This window comes from Pipistrellus kuhlii, unplaced genomic scaffold (assembly GCF_014108245.1).
Source record: "Pipistrellus kuhlii isolate mPipKuh1 unplaced genomic scaffold, mPipKuh1.p scaffold_m20_p_2, whole genome shotgun sequence".
In the NCBI taxonomy this organism is placed as follows: Eukaryota; Metazoa; Chordata; class Mammalia; order Chiroptera; family Vespertilionidae; genus Pipistrellus; species Pipistrellus kuhlii.
In genome coordinates, this window is record NW_023425515.1 from 3,359,978 (window position 1) to 3,382,706 (window position 22,729).

The window sequence follows — 22,729 nt, forward strand, 5'->3', positions numbered from 1 at the left end:
CTGGCCTCTCCGGCAGCCCGGCCTGCCTGGCGCCCCCTGGGGATGGACGGCCTCGCCCCACCCTCTGCTCCGGACAAACGTCCCAGAGCAGCCGGAGGAAGGGGATCGGAGCGTGTTTAAAAACAAGCTCCGCGCCCCGCGCGCCCCGGAGGGCAAAGGGCGCGCCGCGCATTGCGGAACGCGGAGGCGGTGTGGACAGGTGCAGCCTGGAAGGTGACAGCGCCCGTCACCGAGCGGGGATGAGGGAGGAGGTGCCGTCCCCAGCACCTGCCGGCCTTTCTCTCCCGAGGACGTTTCTTCAAACCATTCACCGACCTCAGCAGCCCCCGCACCCGGTCGGAATCGGCTGTGTTTCCTCCATCAGCGGGCGAACTGCCCCAGAGGAGAGGCCGCGTCATTGCAACCGTGGCCGGGAGCTCAGCGGCTCCCCGAGGGAGGGGCAGCGGGACAGCGGCGGGGGGCGGGGGCACACACCTTGGAGATCCCTGATATGATGATGGTGCTCCGCTTCCGCGGCGACTTCAGCTTCAGCTTCGAGGACTCGCTGAGCTGCCGGATGGCGACCTCGGCCACGGGGTCCGAGCCGTTCAGCACCAGCAGTTCTGGGGGGAGGAGGGGCAGCGCTGAGCCTCTGCGGGACCCTCCGGGAGGGGACACGGTGCGTCTGGGTGGGAGCCTCTGCTCGGCGGAGGGCATGGAAGACGGTGAGGGCAGGTGAACAAGAGGCCGCTAACCTTCCGGGACCCGGACCTTCGGGGACAGAGCAGTCACTCCCGTCCCTGGGGAGACGGGCGGCCACGCTGGTGTCAGGCTGAGGGCCAGCGCGGACAAGCGGCCCCTGCCCGCGGTCAGAACCACACACGGGCACCATCTGGGGACACTCGGCACGCACCAGCCGGCGTGCCTGGGCTCTGAGCACGGAATCCCATTCACCGTCCCCGGCCCTTTTTCTAAATATAGTTTATTGATTTCTCACAGAGAGGAAGAGAGAGGGACAGAGAGTTAGAAACATCGATGAGAGAGAAACATCGACCAGCTGCCTCCTGCACACCCCCTACTAGGGATGTGCCTGCAACCAAGGTATAATACGTGCCCTTGACCGGAATCGAACCCGGAACCTTTCAGTCCGCAGACTGACGCTCTATCCACTGAGCCAAACTGGTTTCGGCCTGAAGCGGGTCCTTTCTAAGTTCTTGACTGGGAAACTGGGAGATGGAGGCCCAGCCTCTGTGCTACCAGAGGAAGATGGAAGTGACAACACAACACGGAGTAGGATGTAAAACAAGGGGAGCTTCTGGGCCCGAGGGCGTGTGAGGCCTGCAAAAGGGGTGGGCTAGCCGAAACCGGTTTGGCTCAGTGGATAGAGCGTCGTCCTGCGGACTGAAAGGTCCCAGGTTCGATTCCGGTCAAGGGCATGTACCTTGGCTGCGGGCACATCCCCAGTGGGGGGTGTGCAAGAGGCAGCTGATCGATGTTTCTCTCTCATCGATGTTCCTAACTCTCTATCCCTCTCCTCTCTGTAAAAAATCAATAAAATATATATATTTTTAAAAGGGGGTGGGCTAATGACACGAAGGACATTATAAATATCCAGATGGCTCATGACAGGAAAAAGGTCCCGTTCCTGATGTAAAAGCAGGTTTTCTCATCTCAGTTTGGGCCTGGCCTGCAGGGACGAAGGGCGCGGTGCCAGCCTGGCCAGGCCGCAGGGAGAGGAGAGGGAGGAGAGAAGGGGGGGAGGGCGCTTTAGGAGACAGCCGTGCGGTGACTCCCACTGACTCCAGCGGACAGGACGGGGCTGGGCTGGGGGACCTGCAGGGCTGCGTCCCGGGAACCACGGAGACTCCCACAGGGACACCCCCGGAGAGAGGATCCAGAACATCCCAGGGTAGCACCCGTCAAGAGAGAACCCTGCCCCACCCCCGGGCCCACCTGCTCCTCCTGGCCCCCCCTGACCTGGAAGATCAGACACAGACCGAGGAACGGGGAGCGGGGAGCGGAGCCAGAGCCGCGGGCCCCAGAGCCCCACGCAGGCTGTGCTGACTGAGAGACAGCTCAGCTCTTTAAAGCCGTCGTGAGAGCGGCCGTAAGGGTGGGAGACGGGCAGCCGGGGTCTGGGGGACCCTCCTCCCAGCAGGCCTCGGGGACAGCGGGGACCAGACTGAAGCTGGCTCTCAGTTACGCCCCAGGCCTCCCACGCCCTGAGTCACACAGCTCGGATGCTGAACAGGAGAGAGGAATGTTCAGGGATTCCATCCAGGGAGGGCCTCGCCTCCTTCACTGCAGCAGGCGCCACCCTCCTGGCCTTCCATCGGCTTCCATTTCGCTCCTTCTCCGGCTTAACTTATTCCTCAAAGAACTTCCCAAACTCCCCAACCAATGCTCCCTCATCAGGGGCGAGGCAGAGGGCGGAGCCTAGGGCAGGGGAGGAGCCCAGAGGGGCAGAGGGCAGAACCCAGAGGGGCAGAGGGCAGAGCCCAGAGGGCAGAGCCCAGAGGGGCAGAGGGAGGAGCCCAGGGACAGAGGGAGGAGCCGAGGGGCAGAGGGAGGAGCCCAGAGGGGCAGAGGGCAGAGCCCAGAGGGGCAGAGGGCAGAGCCCAGAGGGGCAGAGGGCGGAGCCCAGGGGCAGAGGGAGGAGCCCAGAGGGGCAGAGGGAGGAGCCCAGAGGGCGGAGGGCAGAGCCCAGATGACAGAGGGAGGAGCCCAGAGGGGCAGAGGGCGGAGCCCAGATGACAGAGGGAGGAGCCCAGAGGGGCAGAGGGAGGAGCCCAGATGACAGAGGGAGGAGCCCAGAGGGGCAGAGGGCAGAGCCCAGAGGGGCAGAGGGAGGAGCCCAGATGACAGAGGGAGGAGCCCAGAGGGGCAGAGGGAGGAGCCCAGATGACAGAGGGAGGAGCCCAGATGACAGAGGGAGGAGCCCAGAGGGGCAGAGGGCAGAGCCCAGAGGGGCAGAGGGCGGAGCCCAGATGACAGAGGGAGGAGCCAACAGGGGCAGAGGGAGGAGCCCAGGGGCAGAGGGAGGAGCCAACAGGGGCAGAGGGAGGCGTGGGGCGGCCTTACCTGTGTCAGAAGAAGACAGGGTTTTGCTGACCGGAGGGCTGTGGCAGGAGATGGCCTGGACGGAGATGTCCTTCTCGATCACCCGCACCTTGACGGGCGTCCGCAGCGGAGACTCTGCCGGGACAGACGCCGGTTACCCATCGCCTGAACCCGGCACCGGGCGTGCAGTCACACCTCATCTCAACTGACTGTCACAGCCAACCTCAGGAGGGCCGAACGGCCTCTCACTCTTTCCTCTCTTCTGGGGCCGGGGCTGCCAGAAAGGGGTGCTGGGAGCTCAGGTTTAAATAAAACTTCAGAAAAGCTTTCCCTGAGGGAAGTGTCACGCTCTGTTTTGCATTCATAACAGAATGCGAAGGGGTCTGCGCTGGGAAGATTCTACCTCAGTATATGCAGAAACACGGTATAAGTTTAAAAAACAAAACAAAACAAAAAAAACCCGATAATCAGCCGAAACCGGTTTGGCTCAGTGGATAGAGCATCGGCCTGCGGACTGAAAGGTCCCAGGTTCGATTCCGTTCCAGGGCATGTACCTTGGTTGCGGCCACATCCCCGGTGGGGGGTGTGCAGGAGGCAGCTGATTGATGTTTCCCTCTCATCGATGTTTCTAGCTCTCTCTCCCTCTCCCTTCCTCTCTGTAAGAAATCAATAAAATATTTTTAAAAAATGATAATCACACAGGTGTCTCCCAGGCCGTGCCGTGGGAACAGGCAGGGAATTCCGCTGCATCTGAAAGGCGGCCCATCGCGCCTGCTGACCCCGAGCTCAACACGGGCAGCTCCACACTGGCCACTCCACACTGGCCACGCGCATCCCGGGTCCCGAGAGCGTGGCGCCCTCGCCCCAGGACCGTAACGAAGTTATTAAATCATCAAGTTACTTCATCCGGGACCTCAGCTTTAGCTTCAGAACAGACTACAAGGCTGTCATTCCTCTGACAAAGCAGGAAGATCATTTTCTTAAAAAAAAAAAAAAAGAAAGAAAAAAGAAAAGAGGAAAAGCTGCACACAGGTCTTGCCCATCCCCACAACCCCGCACCCTGAGATCTGCTAAAAGGCCCCCCATGCGGGCCCTCTGAACCCCCCCCACCGGTGTGGGCCCTCTGACCTTCCCCCCCCCCCCCCCCCCCCCGTGCGGGCCCTCTGCCCCCGGGGCCCAGCGAGACCGCGGCCCCTCACCCGAGCTCAGCGGGGACGCCCTCCCGGCGTCCGGGCGCGGCTTGCTCTTCACGGCGGTGACGGTGGTGACCACGGTCCCGCAGGGCATCACCGTGCGGTCCTTCTCCACCTTGGCGGCGGGCACCGGCGGGGGCGTGTGCCAGGACTTGGCCTCTGCGGGTTCCACGTAACAGAACTGCGGGGGAGGCCGCCCGGGCGTCCGGTCAGTGCCGGGACCACCCGCACCGCCCGCGGGCCTCCTCTCACCCGATCGCCCCGGGAGGGTCCGGGTGAGTGAACGCAGGCCCCCCCCCTCCCCCCGGGGCTGACACAGGCCGGCGAGGCCCAGGCTCCAGCCCAGCCGCCGCACCCACGATGGGGACACAGGCGGAGGGACCCCCAGCCCTCGTGAGATGACCGCAGACCCCTCGGCCAGGCCGGGGGCAGGAAGGGTCCTGGTCCAGCCGGGGACCTTCCGGAGGGTTGAGGGCCCCTTGGGAATGCACATGGATGACCTATACATTAGCTGAAACCGGTTTGGCTCGGTGGATAGAGTGTCGGTCTGCGGACTGAAAGGTCCCAGGTTCGATTCAGGTCAAGGGCATGTACCATGGTTGCGGGCACATCCCCAGTGGGGGGGGGGATTGGGGGGGTAGGGCGGGAGGCCAGAGGCAGCTGATCGATGATTCTCTCTCATTGATGTTTCTAACTCTCTATCCCTCTGTCTTCCTCTCTGTGAAAAATCAATAAAATATATATATATTTTAAAAATTAATGTCAGCTGAGTCCGAGGTGTCTGGCATGGCCGTCCCCAGAAACAGCCTCCCAAAAGGCGGGAGACTGTGATCAGTACCAATTCCTTATCTTTACCCAAGTGCTTGGAATGAGGACCGAATAGGACCTTGACTTACCCAGGTCTGGATCTGCTAAATCCCGGAATGAGGGAATGAATAGGACCTGGGCACACCCAAAACGTCTCTGACCTTAACCCCCTCTGGAAATCCGTGGATGGGCTGTGCTGTCTGCGGTGGGTGTGACCGTCTCTCCACCAGAGTGACAGCCCCCACCCGGGTCCCAGCTCTTCTCTATTTCTGTGTCTTGGTCTCTTTTTTCCCCCCTTTATTTCTTAATCCCCAGCTCCTCCACTCAGGAGCCTGTCGTTTTCCGTGCGGGTCGAGGAAAACAGAGAAGCAGCCCCTCACAAGGAGGGGCCTCTGACGACCACGGAGGCGCCCCTCCCCTGCAGGGGGCGCTGGGCACGTACCTCGGCGGTGACCGAGCCCAGGGCCGCGCCGTCCGCCGAGGGCCCGCGGGTCAGCACGAAGCTCTGCAGCCCGGAAGGCCGCTTCCTGAACAGATCCAGAGGGACGGAGGCCGTGGCCAGCGGGGCTGGAAGACAGCACACGGCGGTGAGCGAGCGCAGGGATGGCCCCGGCCCGGCAGGATGGCAGGGCCAGCAGCTGCAGCCAGACCCACTCCTGATGGCAGACCGTTCGCTTGGAAACATCTGACCAGGGTCAGGGTCAGGAAAAGGCCGAGGAGGCTAAGAGGCGTGACGCTGGGGCAGCGTGGGAACCTGCCCCGCGGGGGACACAGCTGGTCTGAAGACGAGCTGTGGGTCCACGGATACAAGTCGGAATCTGGGCGGCGGTTAAGGAACCGTTCCGCGGCAGCGCAGAAAACTGGTGCGGTTCCCGGGACAGTGAGAGCAGCCCCGTCGGTAACGCACCCTACGGAGCTGAGGGGTGAAAGGCCCGTGACGCACAGAACTGCCCTCGTGTGTGTGCAGGTGTGCGCGTGTTACAGAGAGAGCATGCACACAAGCAAGTGTGACCAAGTGTGAGCACAGCCAATAGAGGAAACGGGGCAAATGTGGTCATAGGTGAGTCTGAGTTCTTTGCTGTGTGTGGTGTGTGTGTGTGTGTGTGTGTGTGTGTGGTGTGGTGTGTGTGTGTGGTGTGTGTGTGTGTATGGTGTGTGTGTGTGTGTGTGTGTGGTGTGTGTGTGTGGTGTGTGTGTGTGTGTGGTGTGTGTGTGTGTGTGGTGTGTGTGTGTGTGGTGTGTGTGTGTGTGTGAGGTGTGTGTGTGTGGTGTGGTGTGTGTGTGGTGTGTGTGTGGTGTGTGTGGTGTGTGTGTGTGTGTGAGGTGTGTGTGTGTGGTGTGTGTGTGTGTGTGGTGTGTGTGTATGTGTGGTGTGTGTGTGTGTGTGGTGTGTGTGTGTGTTTGTGTGTGTTTGTGTGTATGTGTGTGGTGTGTGTTTGTTTGCGTGTTTGTATGTATGTGTGTGGTGTGTGTGTGTGTGTGTGTGTGTGTGTGTGTGTGTGTGTGTGTGTGTGTGTGTGTGTGTGTGTGTGTGTGTGAGGTGTGTGTGTGTGGTGTGTGTGTGGTGTGTGTGTGTGTGTGTGTGTGTGTGAGGTGTGTGTGTGTGGTGTGTGTGTGTGTGGTGTGTGTGTGTGGTGTGTGTGTGTGTGTGGTGTGTGTGTGTGGTGTGTGTGTGTGTGTGGTGTGTGTGTGTGTGTGTGTGTGTGAGGTGTGTGTGGTGTGTGTGTGTGTGTGGTGTGTGTGTGTGTGTGTGAGGTGTGTGTGTGTGGTGTGTGTGTTAAGGTTGAAATGTCACAGCCCCCCTCCAGCTGGGATGAAATTCCGATGGAGCCGAAAGGAGCCCCCGCCCTCCCCGCCCCCCCGGGGATAACGGAGCTTCTCCCCAGGCAAACAGCGGGCCCGTGTGCAGGCCCGGCTCCCAAAGGTCAGCTCTGACCTCAGGGGCAGCCCAGGCACCTCAGGATGCAGGTCAGGGCAGCCCCTCAGCGTTCCCGCTCGGGAGCGGGCGGCGAGCCCTGGGTCTGTGTAATGCCAGCCGATAAGCGAAGGCCTGGGACGCACAGCCGGATGAGACAGGTAAGCCCTCCCCCCATCTCCCAATTTTGATATGTTTATGGGGATTTTTAAAAATCCAATCGAGCCGAAACCGGTGTGGCTCAGTGGATAGAGCATTGGCCTGTGGACTGAAGGGTCCCAGGTTCAATTCCGGACAAGGGCATGTACCTTGGTTGTGGGCACATCCCCAGTAGAGGGTGTGCAGGAGGCAGCTGGTCGATGTTTCTCTCTCATCGACGTTTCTAGCTCTCTATCCCTCTCCCTTCCTCTCTGTAAAAAAATCAATAAAAATATTTTTTTAAAATCCAATCGATCTGGAAACTATGAACTATAGCAGGTCCATATTCACTTTGGTGACATGGTGGTTTTTTACCTCTAATCGCTGTTTCCCTGCATCTAACGCATGTGCTCAATTTGAGCTGCTGCGGCTCATTCTCCAAGGAAAAGCCGGTGGGAAGCCATAGAGACAGACGGAGGGCGATGCTGGGGGCTGGGGAGGGGGAGGGGGCCAGTGTGCAGTGGGGCTGAGTTTCAGTTTTGCAAGATGAAAGGAGTTGGACGGATGGTGGTGCTGGTTGCACAATCATGTGAATGCCCTGAACGCCGCTGAGCTGCACGCTAAAACGTGGCCAAGGTGACAACCGTTGCAACATGTATTTCATCATAATTTAAAAAAAATTTTTTTTTTTAAGTCTGTTGAGGCTAAGAGGGTTGAGAACTGCTTCTCTAAACCAAGAACTGTTAAAAATAAAAGACTCTGGATATCTGGTAAATAAATAAACAGATAAAAAAAAAAAAACCCTCTTTGAATACACTCTTTCCCATAATGCACCTTATTAATACCTGAATGGATTTTCAGCCAAACATTCCCTGGGGAGGCCCTGATGCTATGGGGGGTGGGGGAGGCCGCCTCGGGGTCTCCCGCCCTGCCCGGCCCTGGATGACCCTTCGCGAGGGCAGGGCCTCCGTCCCCCTGCTCGCCACCCACCTTCTGCGGACGGCCCGTCCTCCGAGATCTGCAGGTGCAACTCCTTCGACTTGGCGTTCAACTCGCTGCACAGAGAAAAAGAGCTGTGAGCCCTCACTTTTTGAAATAGTACTTTTTTCCTGACTACAGGAAGGACTAGTCATCATCCCTATTTTAAAAACTGCGAGACAGCCGGGACCGGTTTGGCTCAATGGATAGAGCGTCGGCTTGGGGACTGAAAGGTCCCGGGTTCGATTCCGGTCAAGGGCATGTACCTTGGTTGCGGGCATATCCCCGGTAGGGGGTGTGCAAGAGGCAGCTGATCGATGACTCTCTCTCATCGATGTTTCTAACTCTCTATCTCTCCCTTCCTCTCTGTACAAAATCAATAAAATATATTTTAAAAAAAACAAAAAACTGCGAGACACATAACCAAGAACATAAAGATTATGTGCAACCTCACTATCCTTAATATTTAGTGCCTAATATCCTAGAATTACCCAACATCCTGAGGACGGTGGGTCTAGTTCACACAGGTGCTTGTAACTTCACGTTACTGGGACTGCTTCTGGTTTTCATCACTTCCAGGGATTGTCTCTAAAAATATATTTTTAAAGAAGTGTCCGTAAATCTTGTTCTAATGATTTTTAGCATTAGAAATGGGTATGAAATGTCACTGGATATCTCTGGAGCATAAGCAGATCTGCCTTCCAAAAGGAATTTATGTTTGACTTAAAGCTGCCTCCGATGCCTAATATGCTTTTTAAAAACGAGAAGTCATTTTTGTGTGCTGTGAAAGGATCTCAGGGGCTGGCCATCTGAGCAGGTGTCACCATGGAAACCCAGGCCCCCGGAAACGGAACAGGCACGCACAAGGCGAATTCGTCTTCCCAGGTGAGGTCCGTAGTGTGTCTCGGGAGGGCGCTGGCGAGCTTCTGAGCGGGGTCGTTGAGCTGCACGTGGCAGCGGAGGTTGGCGGGGCCTGGAATCACACACAGGCAGGCACTGCCTTTTACGTTTGCCTCTTCACAGCTCTGAGACACTTCTGCACTCCAAGGAAGGCTCAGTACAGTGCCCAAGGTCCTGCTCACCCACTTCCTTCCATTTGTCAGGTATAAACTCTCAAAGCATCCCACTTCCCCTGGGGTTAAAGACTCTACCCACACTGCAGAGCCCCGGACTGACCCCAAGCGCCTGCTCACGGTAGGGGATCCTCCTGGGGGCGACCTGAATACAAGACCCGCTTCTGGCCAAGACCCACCACTTGCTAGATGTGGGGACAACTCACAGAGAATCCACTCCCTAGTTACCCCAGGTGTGGTGTTCACACCTGGCTCAGCTCCTTTCAAACCTCTCTGGGTGTCTGTCCAGGTAAAGGGACTCCACTAGCCAACAGCTGCCTCTGCTCCGAGGCACTGCCCGCCCCTGGGCACTGCCTGCCCCGCGGCGTCTGAACACACCATGCGATCAACCATCGCTGGGCTCTGCCGGCCCTTCTCCATGTGCCTGGCTCCGTGAGGCGTTCACCAAGGTTCACCATCCCCTCCCAGGGGAGGCTCAGACCCTGAAGGACCCCAACCCCGGCCGACTGGGTCCGGGAGGTCCCCTCTTAGTCACTGAGCGTGGGGCCCCAGGAGGCAGCACGTGGGCGCTTTTCCCAAAGCCATCACTGCACCCAGCTCTGCCGAATGCTGGCTGTTCGGTGGGGCCTGTCTGCACTGGGAACGGAAAGAAGCTCCTCGCAGACAAAGAGAAGGAACCCCGACACCCTCTGACCATAGAGAGAAGCACTGCTGTTCCCAGCACAACTGCGTCCTGTCCCGGCTGCGGAGCCCTTGGGTCTCAGCAGCGATTCACAGCCCCCGGAAGGCACTCCTCCGGGGGGACTTTCCTCTCCCCTCAGACGGCAGCCGCTCTGCACCGGAGGGTCCCCGCTGGACACAAACAAACCGCCCGGGGTCCCTCCCCCAAAAGCAGGTTGGTCAGGGATGCTGAGTGTGCATTTTCAGGCTCAACAGTGGGGGGAAAAGAAAAGTAAATGGTGCCTCCCAGACTCAAGGAAAAGGGGAAAGCTACTGCTGTATTCCCCTTCCTTCCTTCCTTCCTTCCTTCCTTCCTTCCTTCCTTCCTTCCTTCCTTCCTTCCTTCCTTCTTTCCTTTTTTCCTTCCCTCCCTCCCTCCCTCCCTCCCATCTGGAAAACCCAGGCTGCATCCGATGGGCTCGCATTGCTATGACGGCCTCCAGGGGGTCGCCTCCTCTCACACAGGATCACACTGCAGACCTGCCTGGCGGGAGCCACCGAGAACCCCCAGGCCACCCGCCCGCTCTGCTCGTGCCGTGGGACAGAGGCTTCTGCAGCGGCCCGGCACCTGCCACCACCCCGAGCCCTGCACCCCGCCACCCCGAGCCCTGCACCCCGCCACCCCCAGCCCTGCACCCCGCCACCCCCAGCCCTGCGCTCCGCCACCCCCAGCTCTGCCCCCCACCACCCCCAGCTCTGCCCCCCGCCACCCCCAGCCCTGCACCCTGTCACCCAGCCCTGTACCCCGTCACCCAGCCCTGTGCCCCATCACCCACCTGGAGCACCAGGGGCGTTGAGCAGCGAGGCCCGGATGTTCTTCACCAGTAACTTGAGGTCGTGGGCCCGTGGAGGTTTGGGGGGGCAGGGGTCCTGGGGGGCGGGTGTGCTGTGCTGGAGATTCTGCAGGAAGAGGAGGCGCCGTGACCGTGGGAGGCGGAGGACAGAGGCGGCCGCGGGGCCTGAGCCGGGGTCTGGGCTGTGGGTGGCAGCTCCCCTCTTAGGGGAAGGTTGGTGCCGCCCACGGGAACCATTTCCCCGGGGGGCCTCCGGTCTCCCAACGGCAGCAATGCCTCAGCCCGGGAGGGCTCCCCAGAACCGTACTGAGGGTGGAGCCTGGAGCCGCCGTGGGGTCCCTGCCGGACCCAGGCCAGGTGCCTAACGGGCAGTGGACGCCCTCTCCAGGCTGCAGGTCACCGGCTGGCCCCGGCCTGGGCTGGGCAGTGGGCCTGTCCAGTGCTAACTGGTTTTCCCGGGAACCTCAATTCTGGCAGGACACTGCCCAAGACCCCAGTAAAAAGTCAAGTTTGGGCTCCTACAAGGCGGAGGGTCCAGCCCAGGTAGGTGGAATGTGCTGAGTGGCCCTCTTCCTTCCAAACCGCCCCCTCCCCTCGAGCTTCAGAACCCCGTGCCCTGAACTGGAGGCTTCCCCAGAGCGCAGCCATTACTGACCAGCAAGCACTGGCGCAATCGGGCTCTAACCGTGCGGGACGGAGGAACACGGGAAACGCACACAGGTGCCATGGGCAGCCGGCCCCGGTCCTCTGGGGCCTCGGAGCACCCGCACCGGGAGCACTCACACCGCAAGCAGCTCACCTGGGCTTCCCGCACGTCCACGGGCCTGGAGCTCAGCACCACGGACGGGGAGGCGGAGCTCACCAGGTGCTTCAGAATGTCCTTGAGGGTCTCACGGATGGCCTTCACCTCCCCGGCCCGGTCCTGCCGGGAGAGGGGGGAGTCACCAGATCATTTCCTAACCACGCGTGCGTGCAAGAGGACAGGCGAGCTCACCTGGCGTCGCCAGGACCCAGGAGGGAGCATCAGGAGCCGTGAGAGCTCTGGGGGAGAGGACCCTTTGTACTGAGCTCGGAAGCAATTCACCACTTTATTTATTTTGTTTATATCCTCACGTGAGGGTATTTTTTCCATTGATTTCCAGAGAGAGTGGAATGGAGGGAAGATGGGGGGAGAGAGAGAGACATCAACATGAGAGAGACACATCAATTGTTTGCCTCCCACACGCTCCCCTACCAGGGCTGCACTCAGCAAGCAAGGCACGTGTCCTTGACCAGGAATCCAACCCATGACCCTTCAGCTCACAGGTGAATGCTCAAACCCTTGAGCCAAAGAGGTAAAATGGTAAAAAAAAAAAAAAAAAAAAAAAAAAAAGCCATTGTGCACCATAGAAATGTTAATATTTCTGTGTATATCCCTGTCAGCCATTTTCCCCAAATGTACAGACATGTGGTTTCTCTTTCTTGCACAACATTGGTTATTTTTTTTAAAATATATATTTTATTGAGTTTTTTACAGAGAGGAAGGGAGAGGGATAGAGAGTTAGAAACATCAGTGAGAGAGAAACATCGACCAGCTGCCTCCTGCACACCTCCCACTGAGGATGTGCCCGCAACCGAGGTACATGCCCTTGACCGGAATCGAACCTGGGACCCCTCAGTCAGCAGACCAACACTCTATCCACTGAGCCAAACCAGTTAGGGCTGGATATTTTTTTTTTTTTTGGAATTAAACGGAAAGGCCTGAGAAGAATGAAGACGAGCTTTTAGAAGAACTACAAAGCTATCGCAATTAATACCCAACTGAAGTGTGTTCGTGCATTCTCGAGTGTTCACAGCACCGCCATCCCTAAGAGCCCCAAACTGGAAGCCACCCGAGTGTCCGCCCACAGTGAAAGGGACTCATACACTGCGGGGCAGCCACAGCGTGCATGCTACAGGACAGTGAGCACATACACCACAGGGAGCCACACACAACACGGGTGAACCTTACAGACATCGTGTCGAGTGACAGGAGCCACACACAGAAAAGCCCACGCCGCGAGATTCCGTGTAACATAAAAGTGACCGCTTCACCCGACGCATTTCAGTGGCATTTAGGGCCTTCCAAGTGTTCGGCTACCATCACCTCTAAGCAAACTCCTTACCCAGAGGCAGTCATGCCTCCCCCGCCCCCCAACAGGCCCCGCCCACCACTCTCTGCTTCCCCCTCTCCGGGCTTGCCTGTTCTGGACTCAGCGTAGAGATGTGACTGGGAGGAACGTGGAGTCCCACCACCGTGGCCTCGTGTGTCTGGCTTCTTTCCCTGAACATGACACACTCAGGGTCATGTGAGTTCCAGCAGGAATCACAACCTCACTCTCCTTTACCCCTGAATGACATGCCATTATATGGATGGACCACGCTTTCTTGTCTACTTTTATCTTTTTTTTCATATATGAATAGATTTTTATTGATTTCAGAGAGAAAGGGAGAGGCAGAGAGAGATAGGAACATTAAAGACGAGAGGGAATCATTGATCAGCTGCACGCCCCTCCTGGGGATCGAGCCCACATCTGGGGCATGTGCCCTCGACCAAAATCAAACCCAAAATCCTTCAGTCTGTAGGCCGTGCTCTATCCACTGAGCCACACCGGTGAGGGCTGTCTGCTTTTATCCTCTTCACCCCCACAATGTCTCCACGCCTTATAGAGGAGGAAACCAAGGGCAAAAGATGAGTTGGGGTACTCTAATGTCAGAGTCCATTACATCTTAGATCTTCAGAGCAGCTGACTCGGGGCCTTCCTTCTACACCTCCCCCCTGCCCACATGCCATCTCCTCCCCACAGGGACCTAGCAGGACCCAGCGGCAGGGGGCTGGCTGATGTACAGAATTGCTTCACTGGGGAAGTCATACTTCTCACAAATATGACCAGCACATGGAGGTCAGAGAAATGGCCAGGGATTGGGGGGGGCGGGGGGGAGAGTATAAAAAGCACATATCTGGATAAGAAAGGATGAATAAGTTCATTCTTATAAAAAGAAACTCAGAAAAGATAAAAATGTGTTACAGCATGCAGAAGAATGGTGGTAGAAGGGAAAGGAAAGGGAAACAGACTTCTGAGTATAAAGTTTCATGTAACTTTGACTTTAAAATCATGCTGATACTTTGCACATTAAAAAGTAAATCAACGAAGATGGGGACAAACCCTAATATCACACCCGAACAGACACAAGTGCAGTCAGTTCACTAGATATGAACTTGGTATGATGACCACACAGAGGGGGAAAAAAAAAAAAATCAAGTCATTGTTGAACGTGAACTTAGTACCCCTCAGTGGGATACACTCTGAGAAAAGGGCCAGCCAAGCACCCTGAGTGTTGGCAGGTTTGAGGTCAACAATGGTGCTGCTGGAAGCCAGTTCCAGCATGTCATAATTGCAAGAGTCTCATCAAAAGGTTGATGGAACTTGGGGACTCAACAAAGGCTGAGTCACATAAGTTATGCTGCTGGGAATGGCTAAAGGCATTTCCCCAAACCTGAAATGGATGCAAAAATTGATTGCTTGCTGTCAGACAGCTCAGGGCATCTTAATCTACATGGTATTGCCTCCTCCTAGCCAAATACCTGAACAGCTGTAGGCTATTTCCCAACTAGACAATGGATTCTGTACCTAACCCTATCCTTTGATGTGTATGTCTCCACCTTGCCTTAGGACAAATTGTGTTAATAAAAAGCAAGAGGTCCTGAGACAAGGAGAACTTAATTCCTTTAACTAAATCTTCTCTGACTCTCCCCAGTATGCCTTCCAAAATTATGTTTCGTCTCTGGACTCTTGATTAATTTTACGCACAGCCCCTCCTGCAGAACTCCTGAACCCTTCTAGATGCCAGATCAAGACCACCAGCGCTAAAAGCATGGTGCCAGGGGAGCAGGTTACAAAACAAAGGACATCATGTGGGAGGAAGGAGGCCCACATATGGAGAAGGAGAAAGAGACACGGAGCTGGCAACGAGGGAGATACTGCACATGGGCTCATTCTGTAACTAAACAGCCGGGCACAAATGACACTTTCGATGCATGCAAGCTGAATCACCATTCACACTTACTAGTATTTTTAAAAAAGCAACTGTCCATATCTAGTTTAAGGCATGGACAGTTGGATATTTATAGACCAACTATTAAATTCACGTTTCAGCTGTTGAACAAGAGTCAGAAAGAGGGTAAAATCATAAGGAATTCTTGTAAAAGCTGCTGCGAAGGAAGAACCTAATAACTTAAAACAGTGGTTGGCAAACTGTGGCTCTCAAGCCTCATACAGCTCTTTGACCCCTTGACTTTTTAGCAAAGGCCAGCTTAGGAGTACCCTAATTAAGTTAATAACAATGTACCTACCTATATAATTTAAGTTTTAAAAATTTGGCTCTCAAAAGCAATTGGCTCTCAATTGTTGTACTGTTGATATTTGCCTCCGTTGACTAATGAGTTTGCCAACCACTGACCTAAGCCTTTGGTGTAAATGATTCTGCATGATCATTCCAGCTACTGGACACGGTGACACCCACTGACTAGCATGCCCACTCCCACTCCTGGATTCACTTCTCCAAACAGCCAAGACCCCGGGAGCCGGGAGGAGGCTGCCTCCAGATTTGGGGTGCTGTCTTTGCAAAAACTGTGGGGAGGAAGCTGGCTGGGCTCAGCCCGAGCTGTAGGTAAAGTCGTTTCTATCATAGGAAGGAGAGCAAATCTGACCATCAGGTGGATAGAATGTTATTCCTCCAATAGTTTGCAACCTTAAGACGCACATGCAAAAACAAAATAAAACAAAAATAACAACAACAACATCAACAACAAAAAACCACACAAAAAATGTCTAAAAAAAAAGAAGCACATGCACACCTAAAAACTCCCCAGCCCTATGACACGCCATGGGGGCTCCCCAGCCCCATGGCACCCACGTGGGGGTGGCAGGCAGGCTTCCGGGTTCTTAACAGCTGCCAGGTGATTCCAGGGGCAGCCCGGAGCCCGGGGTGAGAGTGGGCATAAAAGAAATTTATAACTTTTATTGACAACACACACACACACGTTCCCAACACACCGATGGAGGCATCGTAGGCATGGATGGACTGACCTCCCCCGGTGCTCGGGGCTGGACGGTGATGGCCATCTCTGGCACGCTGAGGAAGGACCATCGGACCGGAATGTCCTCTCTCTCCTCTTTCATGCGGAGCTCCAGCTTTAAGAGGAAGAAAACAATGGTTATTGGAGAGCTCCTGTGTGCTAGCGTCTGTGTGTGTTCAAGCACTTAGCCTCCCGTGCCACCCTGCGCACTTACAGACGGAGAAGAGGGTCCCACACTCCCTGGGACCACCCCCCCCCTTCGTTACAGGGACCTTGCCCCACCCCCACCAGCACCCTCCTGTGCCTCCACCTGCCACTCAGCAAGAGACCTCGGGGCTGGTGGCTGAAGGCCCGAGGTCACTGGAACTCCGCGTTTTCCTGGCGGGAGCGTCACCGAGAGGTAAGGGGGTGTACGTGAGGCCAGAATGCCGGGCCAGCCCCACGCTCACCCGTCCCCTGAGGGCGGTGAACGGAGCTCGCCGGGTTCCGGTCACCTGCCTGAACCTCTAACTGGACCCTGGTCTCCCACAATGTCCCCTTCAGCCCTCCCCATCCGTGGCAGAAAAATGTCCCCCACCGATGTCCACGCTCCACGCGTGGCACCTGTGAAGAGGCGGCCTTCCACGGCAGAAGGGACTTTTGCGGATGCGATTCGGGCAAGAGCCTGCTCACATGGAGGTGCGTCTGGGGCAGTGGTCGGCAAACCCATTAGTCCGCAGAGCCAAACAGCAACAGGACAATGACTGATATTTCTTCTGAGAGCCAAAATTTTTAAACCTAAACTTCTTCTTCTTTTAAATATATATTTTATTGATTTTTTCAGAGAGGAAGGGAGAGGGATAGAGAGCTAGAAACATTGATGTAAGAGAGAAACATCGACCAGCTGCCTCCTGCACACCCACCACTGGGGATGTGCCTGCAGCCAAGGTACATGCCCTTGACTAAAATCAAACCCGGGACCCTTCAGTCCGCAGGCCGACGACGCTCTATCCACTGAGCCACACCGGTTTCAGCAAACCTAAACTTCTTCTAACGCCACTTTTTCAAAATAGACTCGCCCAGGCAGTGGTATTTTGTGGAAGAGCCAGACACAAGGGGCCAAAGAGCCGCATGTGGCTCGCGAGCCGCAGTGTGCCGACCATGGGTCTAGGTTCTCTGGGCGAGCACAGAGGAACCACAACAAGGGAAGAGGAGAGCAGAGTGGACCCCAGAGCTGTGACTTGAGGGTGGAGGGTGATGCCCAGCCCAGGGAGGAGGCTGGGACCTGCCCGGGGCTGCCAGCACAGGAGCTGGAATCTGCCAGAAGGAGCAGGAAACAGATTCTCCCCAGGAACTTCCAGAAAGGAAGGCAGCCGCCCAACCCTAGATTCCAGCCTGTGCTGGAGTCAGACCTAAGGTGACCAGACATCCTGCTTCTGGCGGGACAGTCCCGATTTTTAACCATTTGTCCCGCGTCCCGGACAAATTGTTAAAATTGGGACTGTCCCACCAAAAGCGGGACGTCTGGTCACCTTAGTCAGACCCCCTGGAATGGTAACAGAGCCCACTGTTTACACTAAGTTGGGAGTCGTTGGTTTCGGCAGCCGTAGCAAACTAATACGCCGGCCTTCATCTCTCAGCCGGAGACAAAAAGGTCAGCTCCTCTCCTCCTCTCCATCCTTCTCCCCACCAACTGCCAGCGGGAAGGAAGGAGGGCTTCAGCCTGTATTCTGAATGCTCAGGACTCTCGCCTCACGCGAGCAAAAGGGTCAGAGAAAGGGTGCCCTCCCCTGTAACAGAGCAAGTGCACGTTCATCTCACTGACATGGGTCCCCGCACGTTCATCTCACTGACATGGGTCCCCAGCAGGAGCAGCTGCGAGCCAGCCTGCTGGCCCCTCTAGGCGCCTTTATCTGAGGGATAAGGGAGAAGCGGAGGCCTGAGCATTAATAATGGACCGCCTCTAGCAGCTGCCTCCGCGTGTGGCTCATCCATGGGCTGCTTCGAAACCGTGCTGAGAGATCAGAGATACAATTGTGTCCCTTGCATCTGAGCCGCTCCAAGGACACCTGAAGCCCATCCTGGAAACCACATTTGCTCCACTCGTGTTTGGGGTCCTTGCTGGGCTCGGTCCTGAAATGTGTGTCAGAGGCCGCCTGAGCGTGGCCCACCCTTTGGAGTTCTTTTCCAGCATTCTGCCCAAAAACATGAAGGGGCAGGAGGAGGCATTCACATCCGACAGGTCCATGAAGCCAACACTTCACCTCCCAACTCGAAAAGGGGTGTTATTGTGTGTGTGGGGGAGGGGCTAGATTTTGGGGCAAAACCACTATTTCGATGCCCAGAAAATCTTGTTCTCCCTGCTGACGCAAAACCATGTCTTTGCGTGAAAAGTTTATGGAGCATCATCTTCCCTTGTGGTTGAGAATCCTGTATGACTTAGGTCCAGCTGCACCCTCCCCGCCACCAATGATCAATCCACCACCAGGACGGGAGAGGAAATGCAGATTGAATCAGCAGTGACCCCTAAAACAGACCCAGACATTTATAACTTTTATACACCGCTAACAGGAACGGCATTGAACGTCTGCTGAATGCCGGAGGCACAGCTATGTAACAGTTCAGCTATCCAGACGTGTCACTAAGTCTATCATAATTACATATGTCTCTCTCTATAACTGTTGTGTATAATTATGTATAAATCACAAAGAAGTTATATCTGTCTGTTATAATTATTATAATAAGGTCTATTACCTTAGAAATAATGGCGATACTCATCTATAATATATAAAAGCCTAAGCGACTGGCCCGTAGCTATGGTGCACATTGACTACTGGGGGCAGACACTCAGTGCAGGAGCGGGAACCACAGACATGGAAAGATGGAACAGACTGAGGAATCTCAGAGGGAAGGGAGAGAGGGGAAGATGGGGAGAGAATAACCAAGGATCTTACATGCACACCAGAGGCCTGGTGCACAGATTTGTGCACCGGTGGGGTCCCTCAGCCTGGCCTGTGGGGACTGGGCTGAAACCAGCTCGCTGACTTCCCCCGAGGGGGTCCTGGATTGCTAGAAGGTGCAGGCCAGGCCGAGGGACCCCATTGGTGCATGAATCTGCGCACTGGGCCTCTAGTTTAACAGAAAAAGGGGGTCTTTTGAAGCTGACTTTTTAAAAAAGAAGAGGAATGGCCAGTCCAGCCCCTAAGCTGTTTTCCAAGCTGCAGTACATGTCTGAGGCGCAGCGCTGGTCTGACCCAGACCCACCCTCCTCACTCACCCGCCATCTACCCGATCCACCTGTCGCCAGCACCCCTGACTGTGCAAGTCCTTGACCGATTCCATCCCTCCCATTTCTACAGATGGGAAACCTCTAAATTCATTACGTATATACCTGTATGTGTGTATATGTATACACAGTATGTGTGAGTATATACACACACATGCACAGCACAGGCAAGTATATATGTAAGTGTGCATATATCATTTACATCTCACACGTGCCTTTTATTTCCTACAGATACAAAATGGAGGGTGATTGCCAGGAAATTATTAAATGATGGACAACTGATAACAACATGGGTATTCACGGCACTGTGACTGCCCACGCTGATCCACGGGCTCATGAGGACTGTTCCCACGCCTCGCACCACCCACCCACCTCACCTGTAAGTGCAGCGGGGCGAGCCGCACACCGTACTGCTGGTGCCCGGCGTCCTCGGCCACGGCAGGCTCCGAGGTGACCAGGAACTGGATGGCCTTGCCCACCACACGACAAGACACCACCTGGAGGAGGGACAAGACAACTGTAATGTAACTTTATGTGAGAGAGAGAGAAAGAGAGAGAGAGAGAGAGAGAGAGAGAGAGAGAGAGAGAGAGAGAGACTCTGACCCTAACTGGTTTGGCTCAGTGGATAGAGTGTCGGCCTGTGGACTGAAGAGTCCCAGGTTTGATTCCGGTCAAGGGCATGTACTTTGGTTGCGGGCATATTCCCAGTAGGGAGTGTGCAAGAGGCAGCCGATCGATGATTCTCTCTCATCGGTGTTTCTAACTCTCTGTCCCTCTCTCTTCCTCTCAGTAAAAAATCAATAAAATATATTTTAAAAAATAAAAATAAAAAAGAGAGAGAGAAAGATCAACAAGGACAAGTATTCAGAGTTTCAAACTTGGGAAAATATCCAGATTCACATCTATTCTATTACATAATAGTCTGAACACTGGAAAAAAATAGTTCACATCCTTTCTTCCTGATGGATTTCTCAGGAGCTAAACTCTTTCTTGCCCAAATCTAACTCTGTTCTCTCCATACATAAGGATTTTTCCTTTAAATACCGCTCTGTGCTATTTCTCCACACCCGCTGGCTTTTAATTCCCCAGACAGCCTCACATCCATTCCAGTGAGAGCCGTTAGCCAGCGTCTCTCACTAAAAAACGAGCCTTCAGAAGAAAATAAGCTATAGATGCTACAAGCAAAACACTTAAAAAATATATCCAGAACACAAGAAAAATTGTTTTCTATGTAAACAAATTTAACCTGTCGTGGTTTCCAACACCGTGGGAATAATTCAAAGAACATAGGAAACTTTAAACAGTTATGAGGTTATACAGACTTAAAAATAGAATTATCCAGTGAGCTCGTTCAAGAAGACAAATAATTCCACCAGGAATTACCAGGCCATCCTGCTGACATAAATCACAAAGCATGTGAGAGGGATGACGGTGACAGAGGAATGCCCAGTTTCCGCCCCAGAATCCCCTGTGGAAGCAGATCCAGAATGAGGACGCCACGCAAGCCCAGTGGAAGGACTCCCAGGCCAGGTATGCCCACAGGGGGGGAGTGGGAGTGGGGAGGACAGAGGGAGGCTAGCAGGTGACCAGGGCGCCTGGCCACAGCCGGGTCATCTGGAGGCAGAGAGCGAGGCAGGACAGGATGGACTCCCGCCTTCCCAAGGGGACTGCGGACCCACACTGGACAGTGTCACTTGGGAAGGAAGAGAAAATATTTTAATTCTCGGGTGGATTTATTAGAAAATAGGAAGATTATCAAAACAGTTCCTTTCTTGGGGCCTAGTTCACAAAGGCCTCCGTGGCACAGATCTGGGGGGAAATCCTGCCTGTTCCCAATACCAGCAGCAAGTTGCCAGCCCTCTCTTCGTCTGCGCTTGCAAGATCGCTCTCAGAGGATGAATTCATGTGGATGAGTTAGTTGCAGTATCTTCAACATGTGATCGCATCTCCCGTGTTCACGGAGGTTGGAAGGAGAAATGTTTGTACAAGAAATATTGCCTTTTTTGCCAAAACCAATTTGGCTAAGTGGATAGAGCGTCGGCCTTCAGACTGAAGGGTCCCGGGTTCAATTCTGGTCAAGGGCACGTACTTTGGTTGCGGGCACATCCCCAATAGGGGTTGTGCAAGAGGCACCTGATCGATGATTCTCTCTCATTGATGTTTCTAACTCTCTATCCCTCTCTCTTCCTCTGTAAAAAATCAATAAAATATATATATATATATATTTTTTAAAAGAAATATCATCTTTTCATTTTAAAAATAAACGCTCTGTAAACAATCCTCGTTGGAGGGACATTTTTTTGAAAGTATATTTTATTGATTTTTTTTACAGAGAGGAAGGGAGAGAGATAGAGAGAGAGAAACATAGACGAGAGAGAAACATCCATCAGCTGCCTCCTGCACACCTCCTACTGGGGATGTGCCTACAACCAAGGTACATGCCCTTGTCCGGAATTGAACCTGGGACCCTTCAATCCACAGGCCGATGCTCTATCCACTGAGCCAAACCGTCCAGGGTGGAGGAACATATTTTGGTGCCTGAGTCATCACACATACAAACGAGATGACACAGAGATCATTCGCTGTCCCCTGCCTCAGCAGCCCAGGCCTTGCTCCTGAGAAACATAAAAAACCAGACAACTGACTGGCAGATGTCTGTTCTTTCTTCACGATCTTCTCTACCCAAGAAAACTGACCACTTTATTAGTGCCCAACCCAAGCAAGAGAGAGATGGTTTTCTTCGATCCGATTCTGCAAGGAGCTTCCCACTGCCCCACCCATTCCTCCATACAGAGACCGCTCAGGCGCTCAATGAAAACCAAATAAACACACACACACACAAACACGGAAACAGATGGGGTTAAAAGGCGCTCACGCTTCTGCATATAAGACTCCGAAGACCACAACCCCCACTGAAGACACAGCACGGCGGTGAGTGGTCACTGAATGTGAGACACCTCCGGGCCCGAATGTCTCTGCACAGAGACCCGCTGAGGCCTCCCCAGCCCGCTGGCTTCCGACTCCACAAAACACCATGTCCCACCGACCAGCGGTTTCCGGGCCTCCCCTCGGCGCTCAGCGGGAAACGCTAATTAAAACAACCAGCGGATCCTGCTCCCGCACGTCGGTGTGGCCACACAAAACGCCCCCGCTGTCCCCAGGACCGTCGGAGTGACACCGGTGGGGGCCCCTCCCTTTCCAGGCCAGCCTCTGCCCCGCCCCCGCCCCCCTCTGCCCGGCCACCCGAGAATAATAATGGCCCATTCGTCAAACGCACCGCCGCAGAGTGGAAAGGAGCTTTTAGAAAGGAGTAATCTTCTCGGGTGCATTAGGAGTTACCCACATGGGGATTGAATTAAATGCCCTCCACACAGGAGAACAGTGGCCAGGCCTCGCCCACCCCTGGGCAAATGCCCGCCCCAGGACCCCGGACAGCAGGGCCACCTGGGCAAGACCACACCTACGTGGGCAGAAGGTCCAGAATTGACAGAGAACAATACACGGACGGACAGACAGAGGCCCGGGTCCTTTTTCATTATTTATCTTTACTGTTGAAAGTATTGCAGATGACCCTTTGTTTTGTGTTTTTCCCCAATGACCCCCTCCACCCCGCCCTGCCCCTCCCAGGCCTTCACCACACCACTGTCTTTGTCTGCGGACTAGGCATTCATGCCTATACATTCCCCGGTTAAACCCCCTCCCAGCCCCC

At 55.0% G+C, this 22,729-nt stretch overlaps 1 protein-coding gene across 3 annotated transcripts in view; it reads right to left on the minus strand.

Moving 5' to 3' along the window:
- C2CD2 (C2 calcium dependent domain containing 2) overlaps positions 1–22,729 on the minus strand; it is a 58,542-nt gene that overhangs the window by 15,142 nt on the left and 20,671 nt on the right. For all 3 annotated transcript variants that reach the window (XR_004988993.2, XM_036443823.2, XM_036443822.2), the window contains 10 exons: positions 19,398–19,517; positions 15,766–15,870; positions 11,457–11,579; positions 10,640–10,763; positions 8,935–9,043; positions 8,083–8,147; positions 5,482–5,606; positions 4,239–4,413; positions 3,061–3,174; positions 475–602 (listed from right to left, as the gene is read on the minus strand). Coding sequence is in view for 2 of the 3 variants with exons in the window: in XM_036443823.2 (XP_036299716.1) it covers positions 475–602; positions 3,061–3,174; positions 4,239–4,413; positions 5,482–5,606; positions 8,083–8,147; positions 8,935–9,043; positions 10,640–10,763; positions 11,457–11,579; positions 15,766–15,870; positions 19,398–19,517 (1,188 nt within the window). In the remaining variant the exon portion in view is untranslated. The remainder of the gene's footprint in view (positions 1–474; positions 603–3,060; positions 3,175–4,238; positions 4,414–5,481; positions 5,607–8,082; positions 8,148–8,934; positions 9,044–10,639; positions 10,764–11,456; positions 11,580–15,765; positions 15,871–19,397; positions 19,518–22,729) is intronic.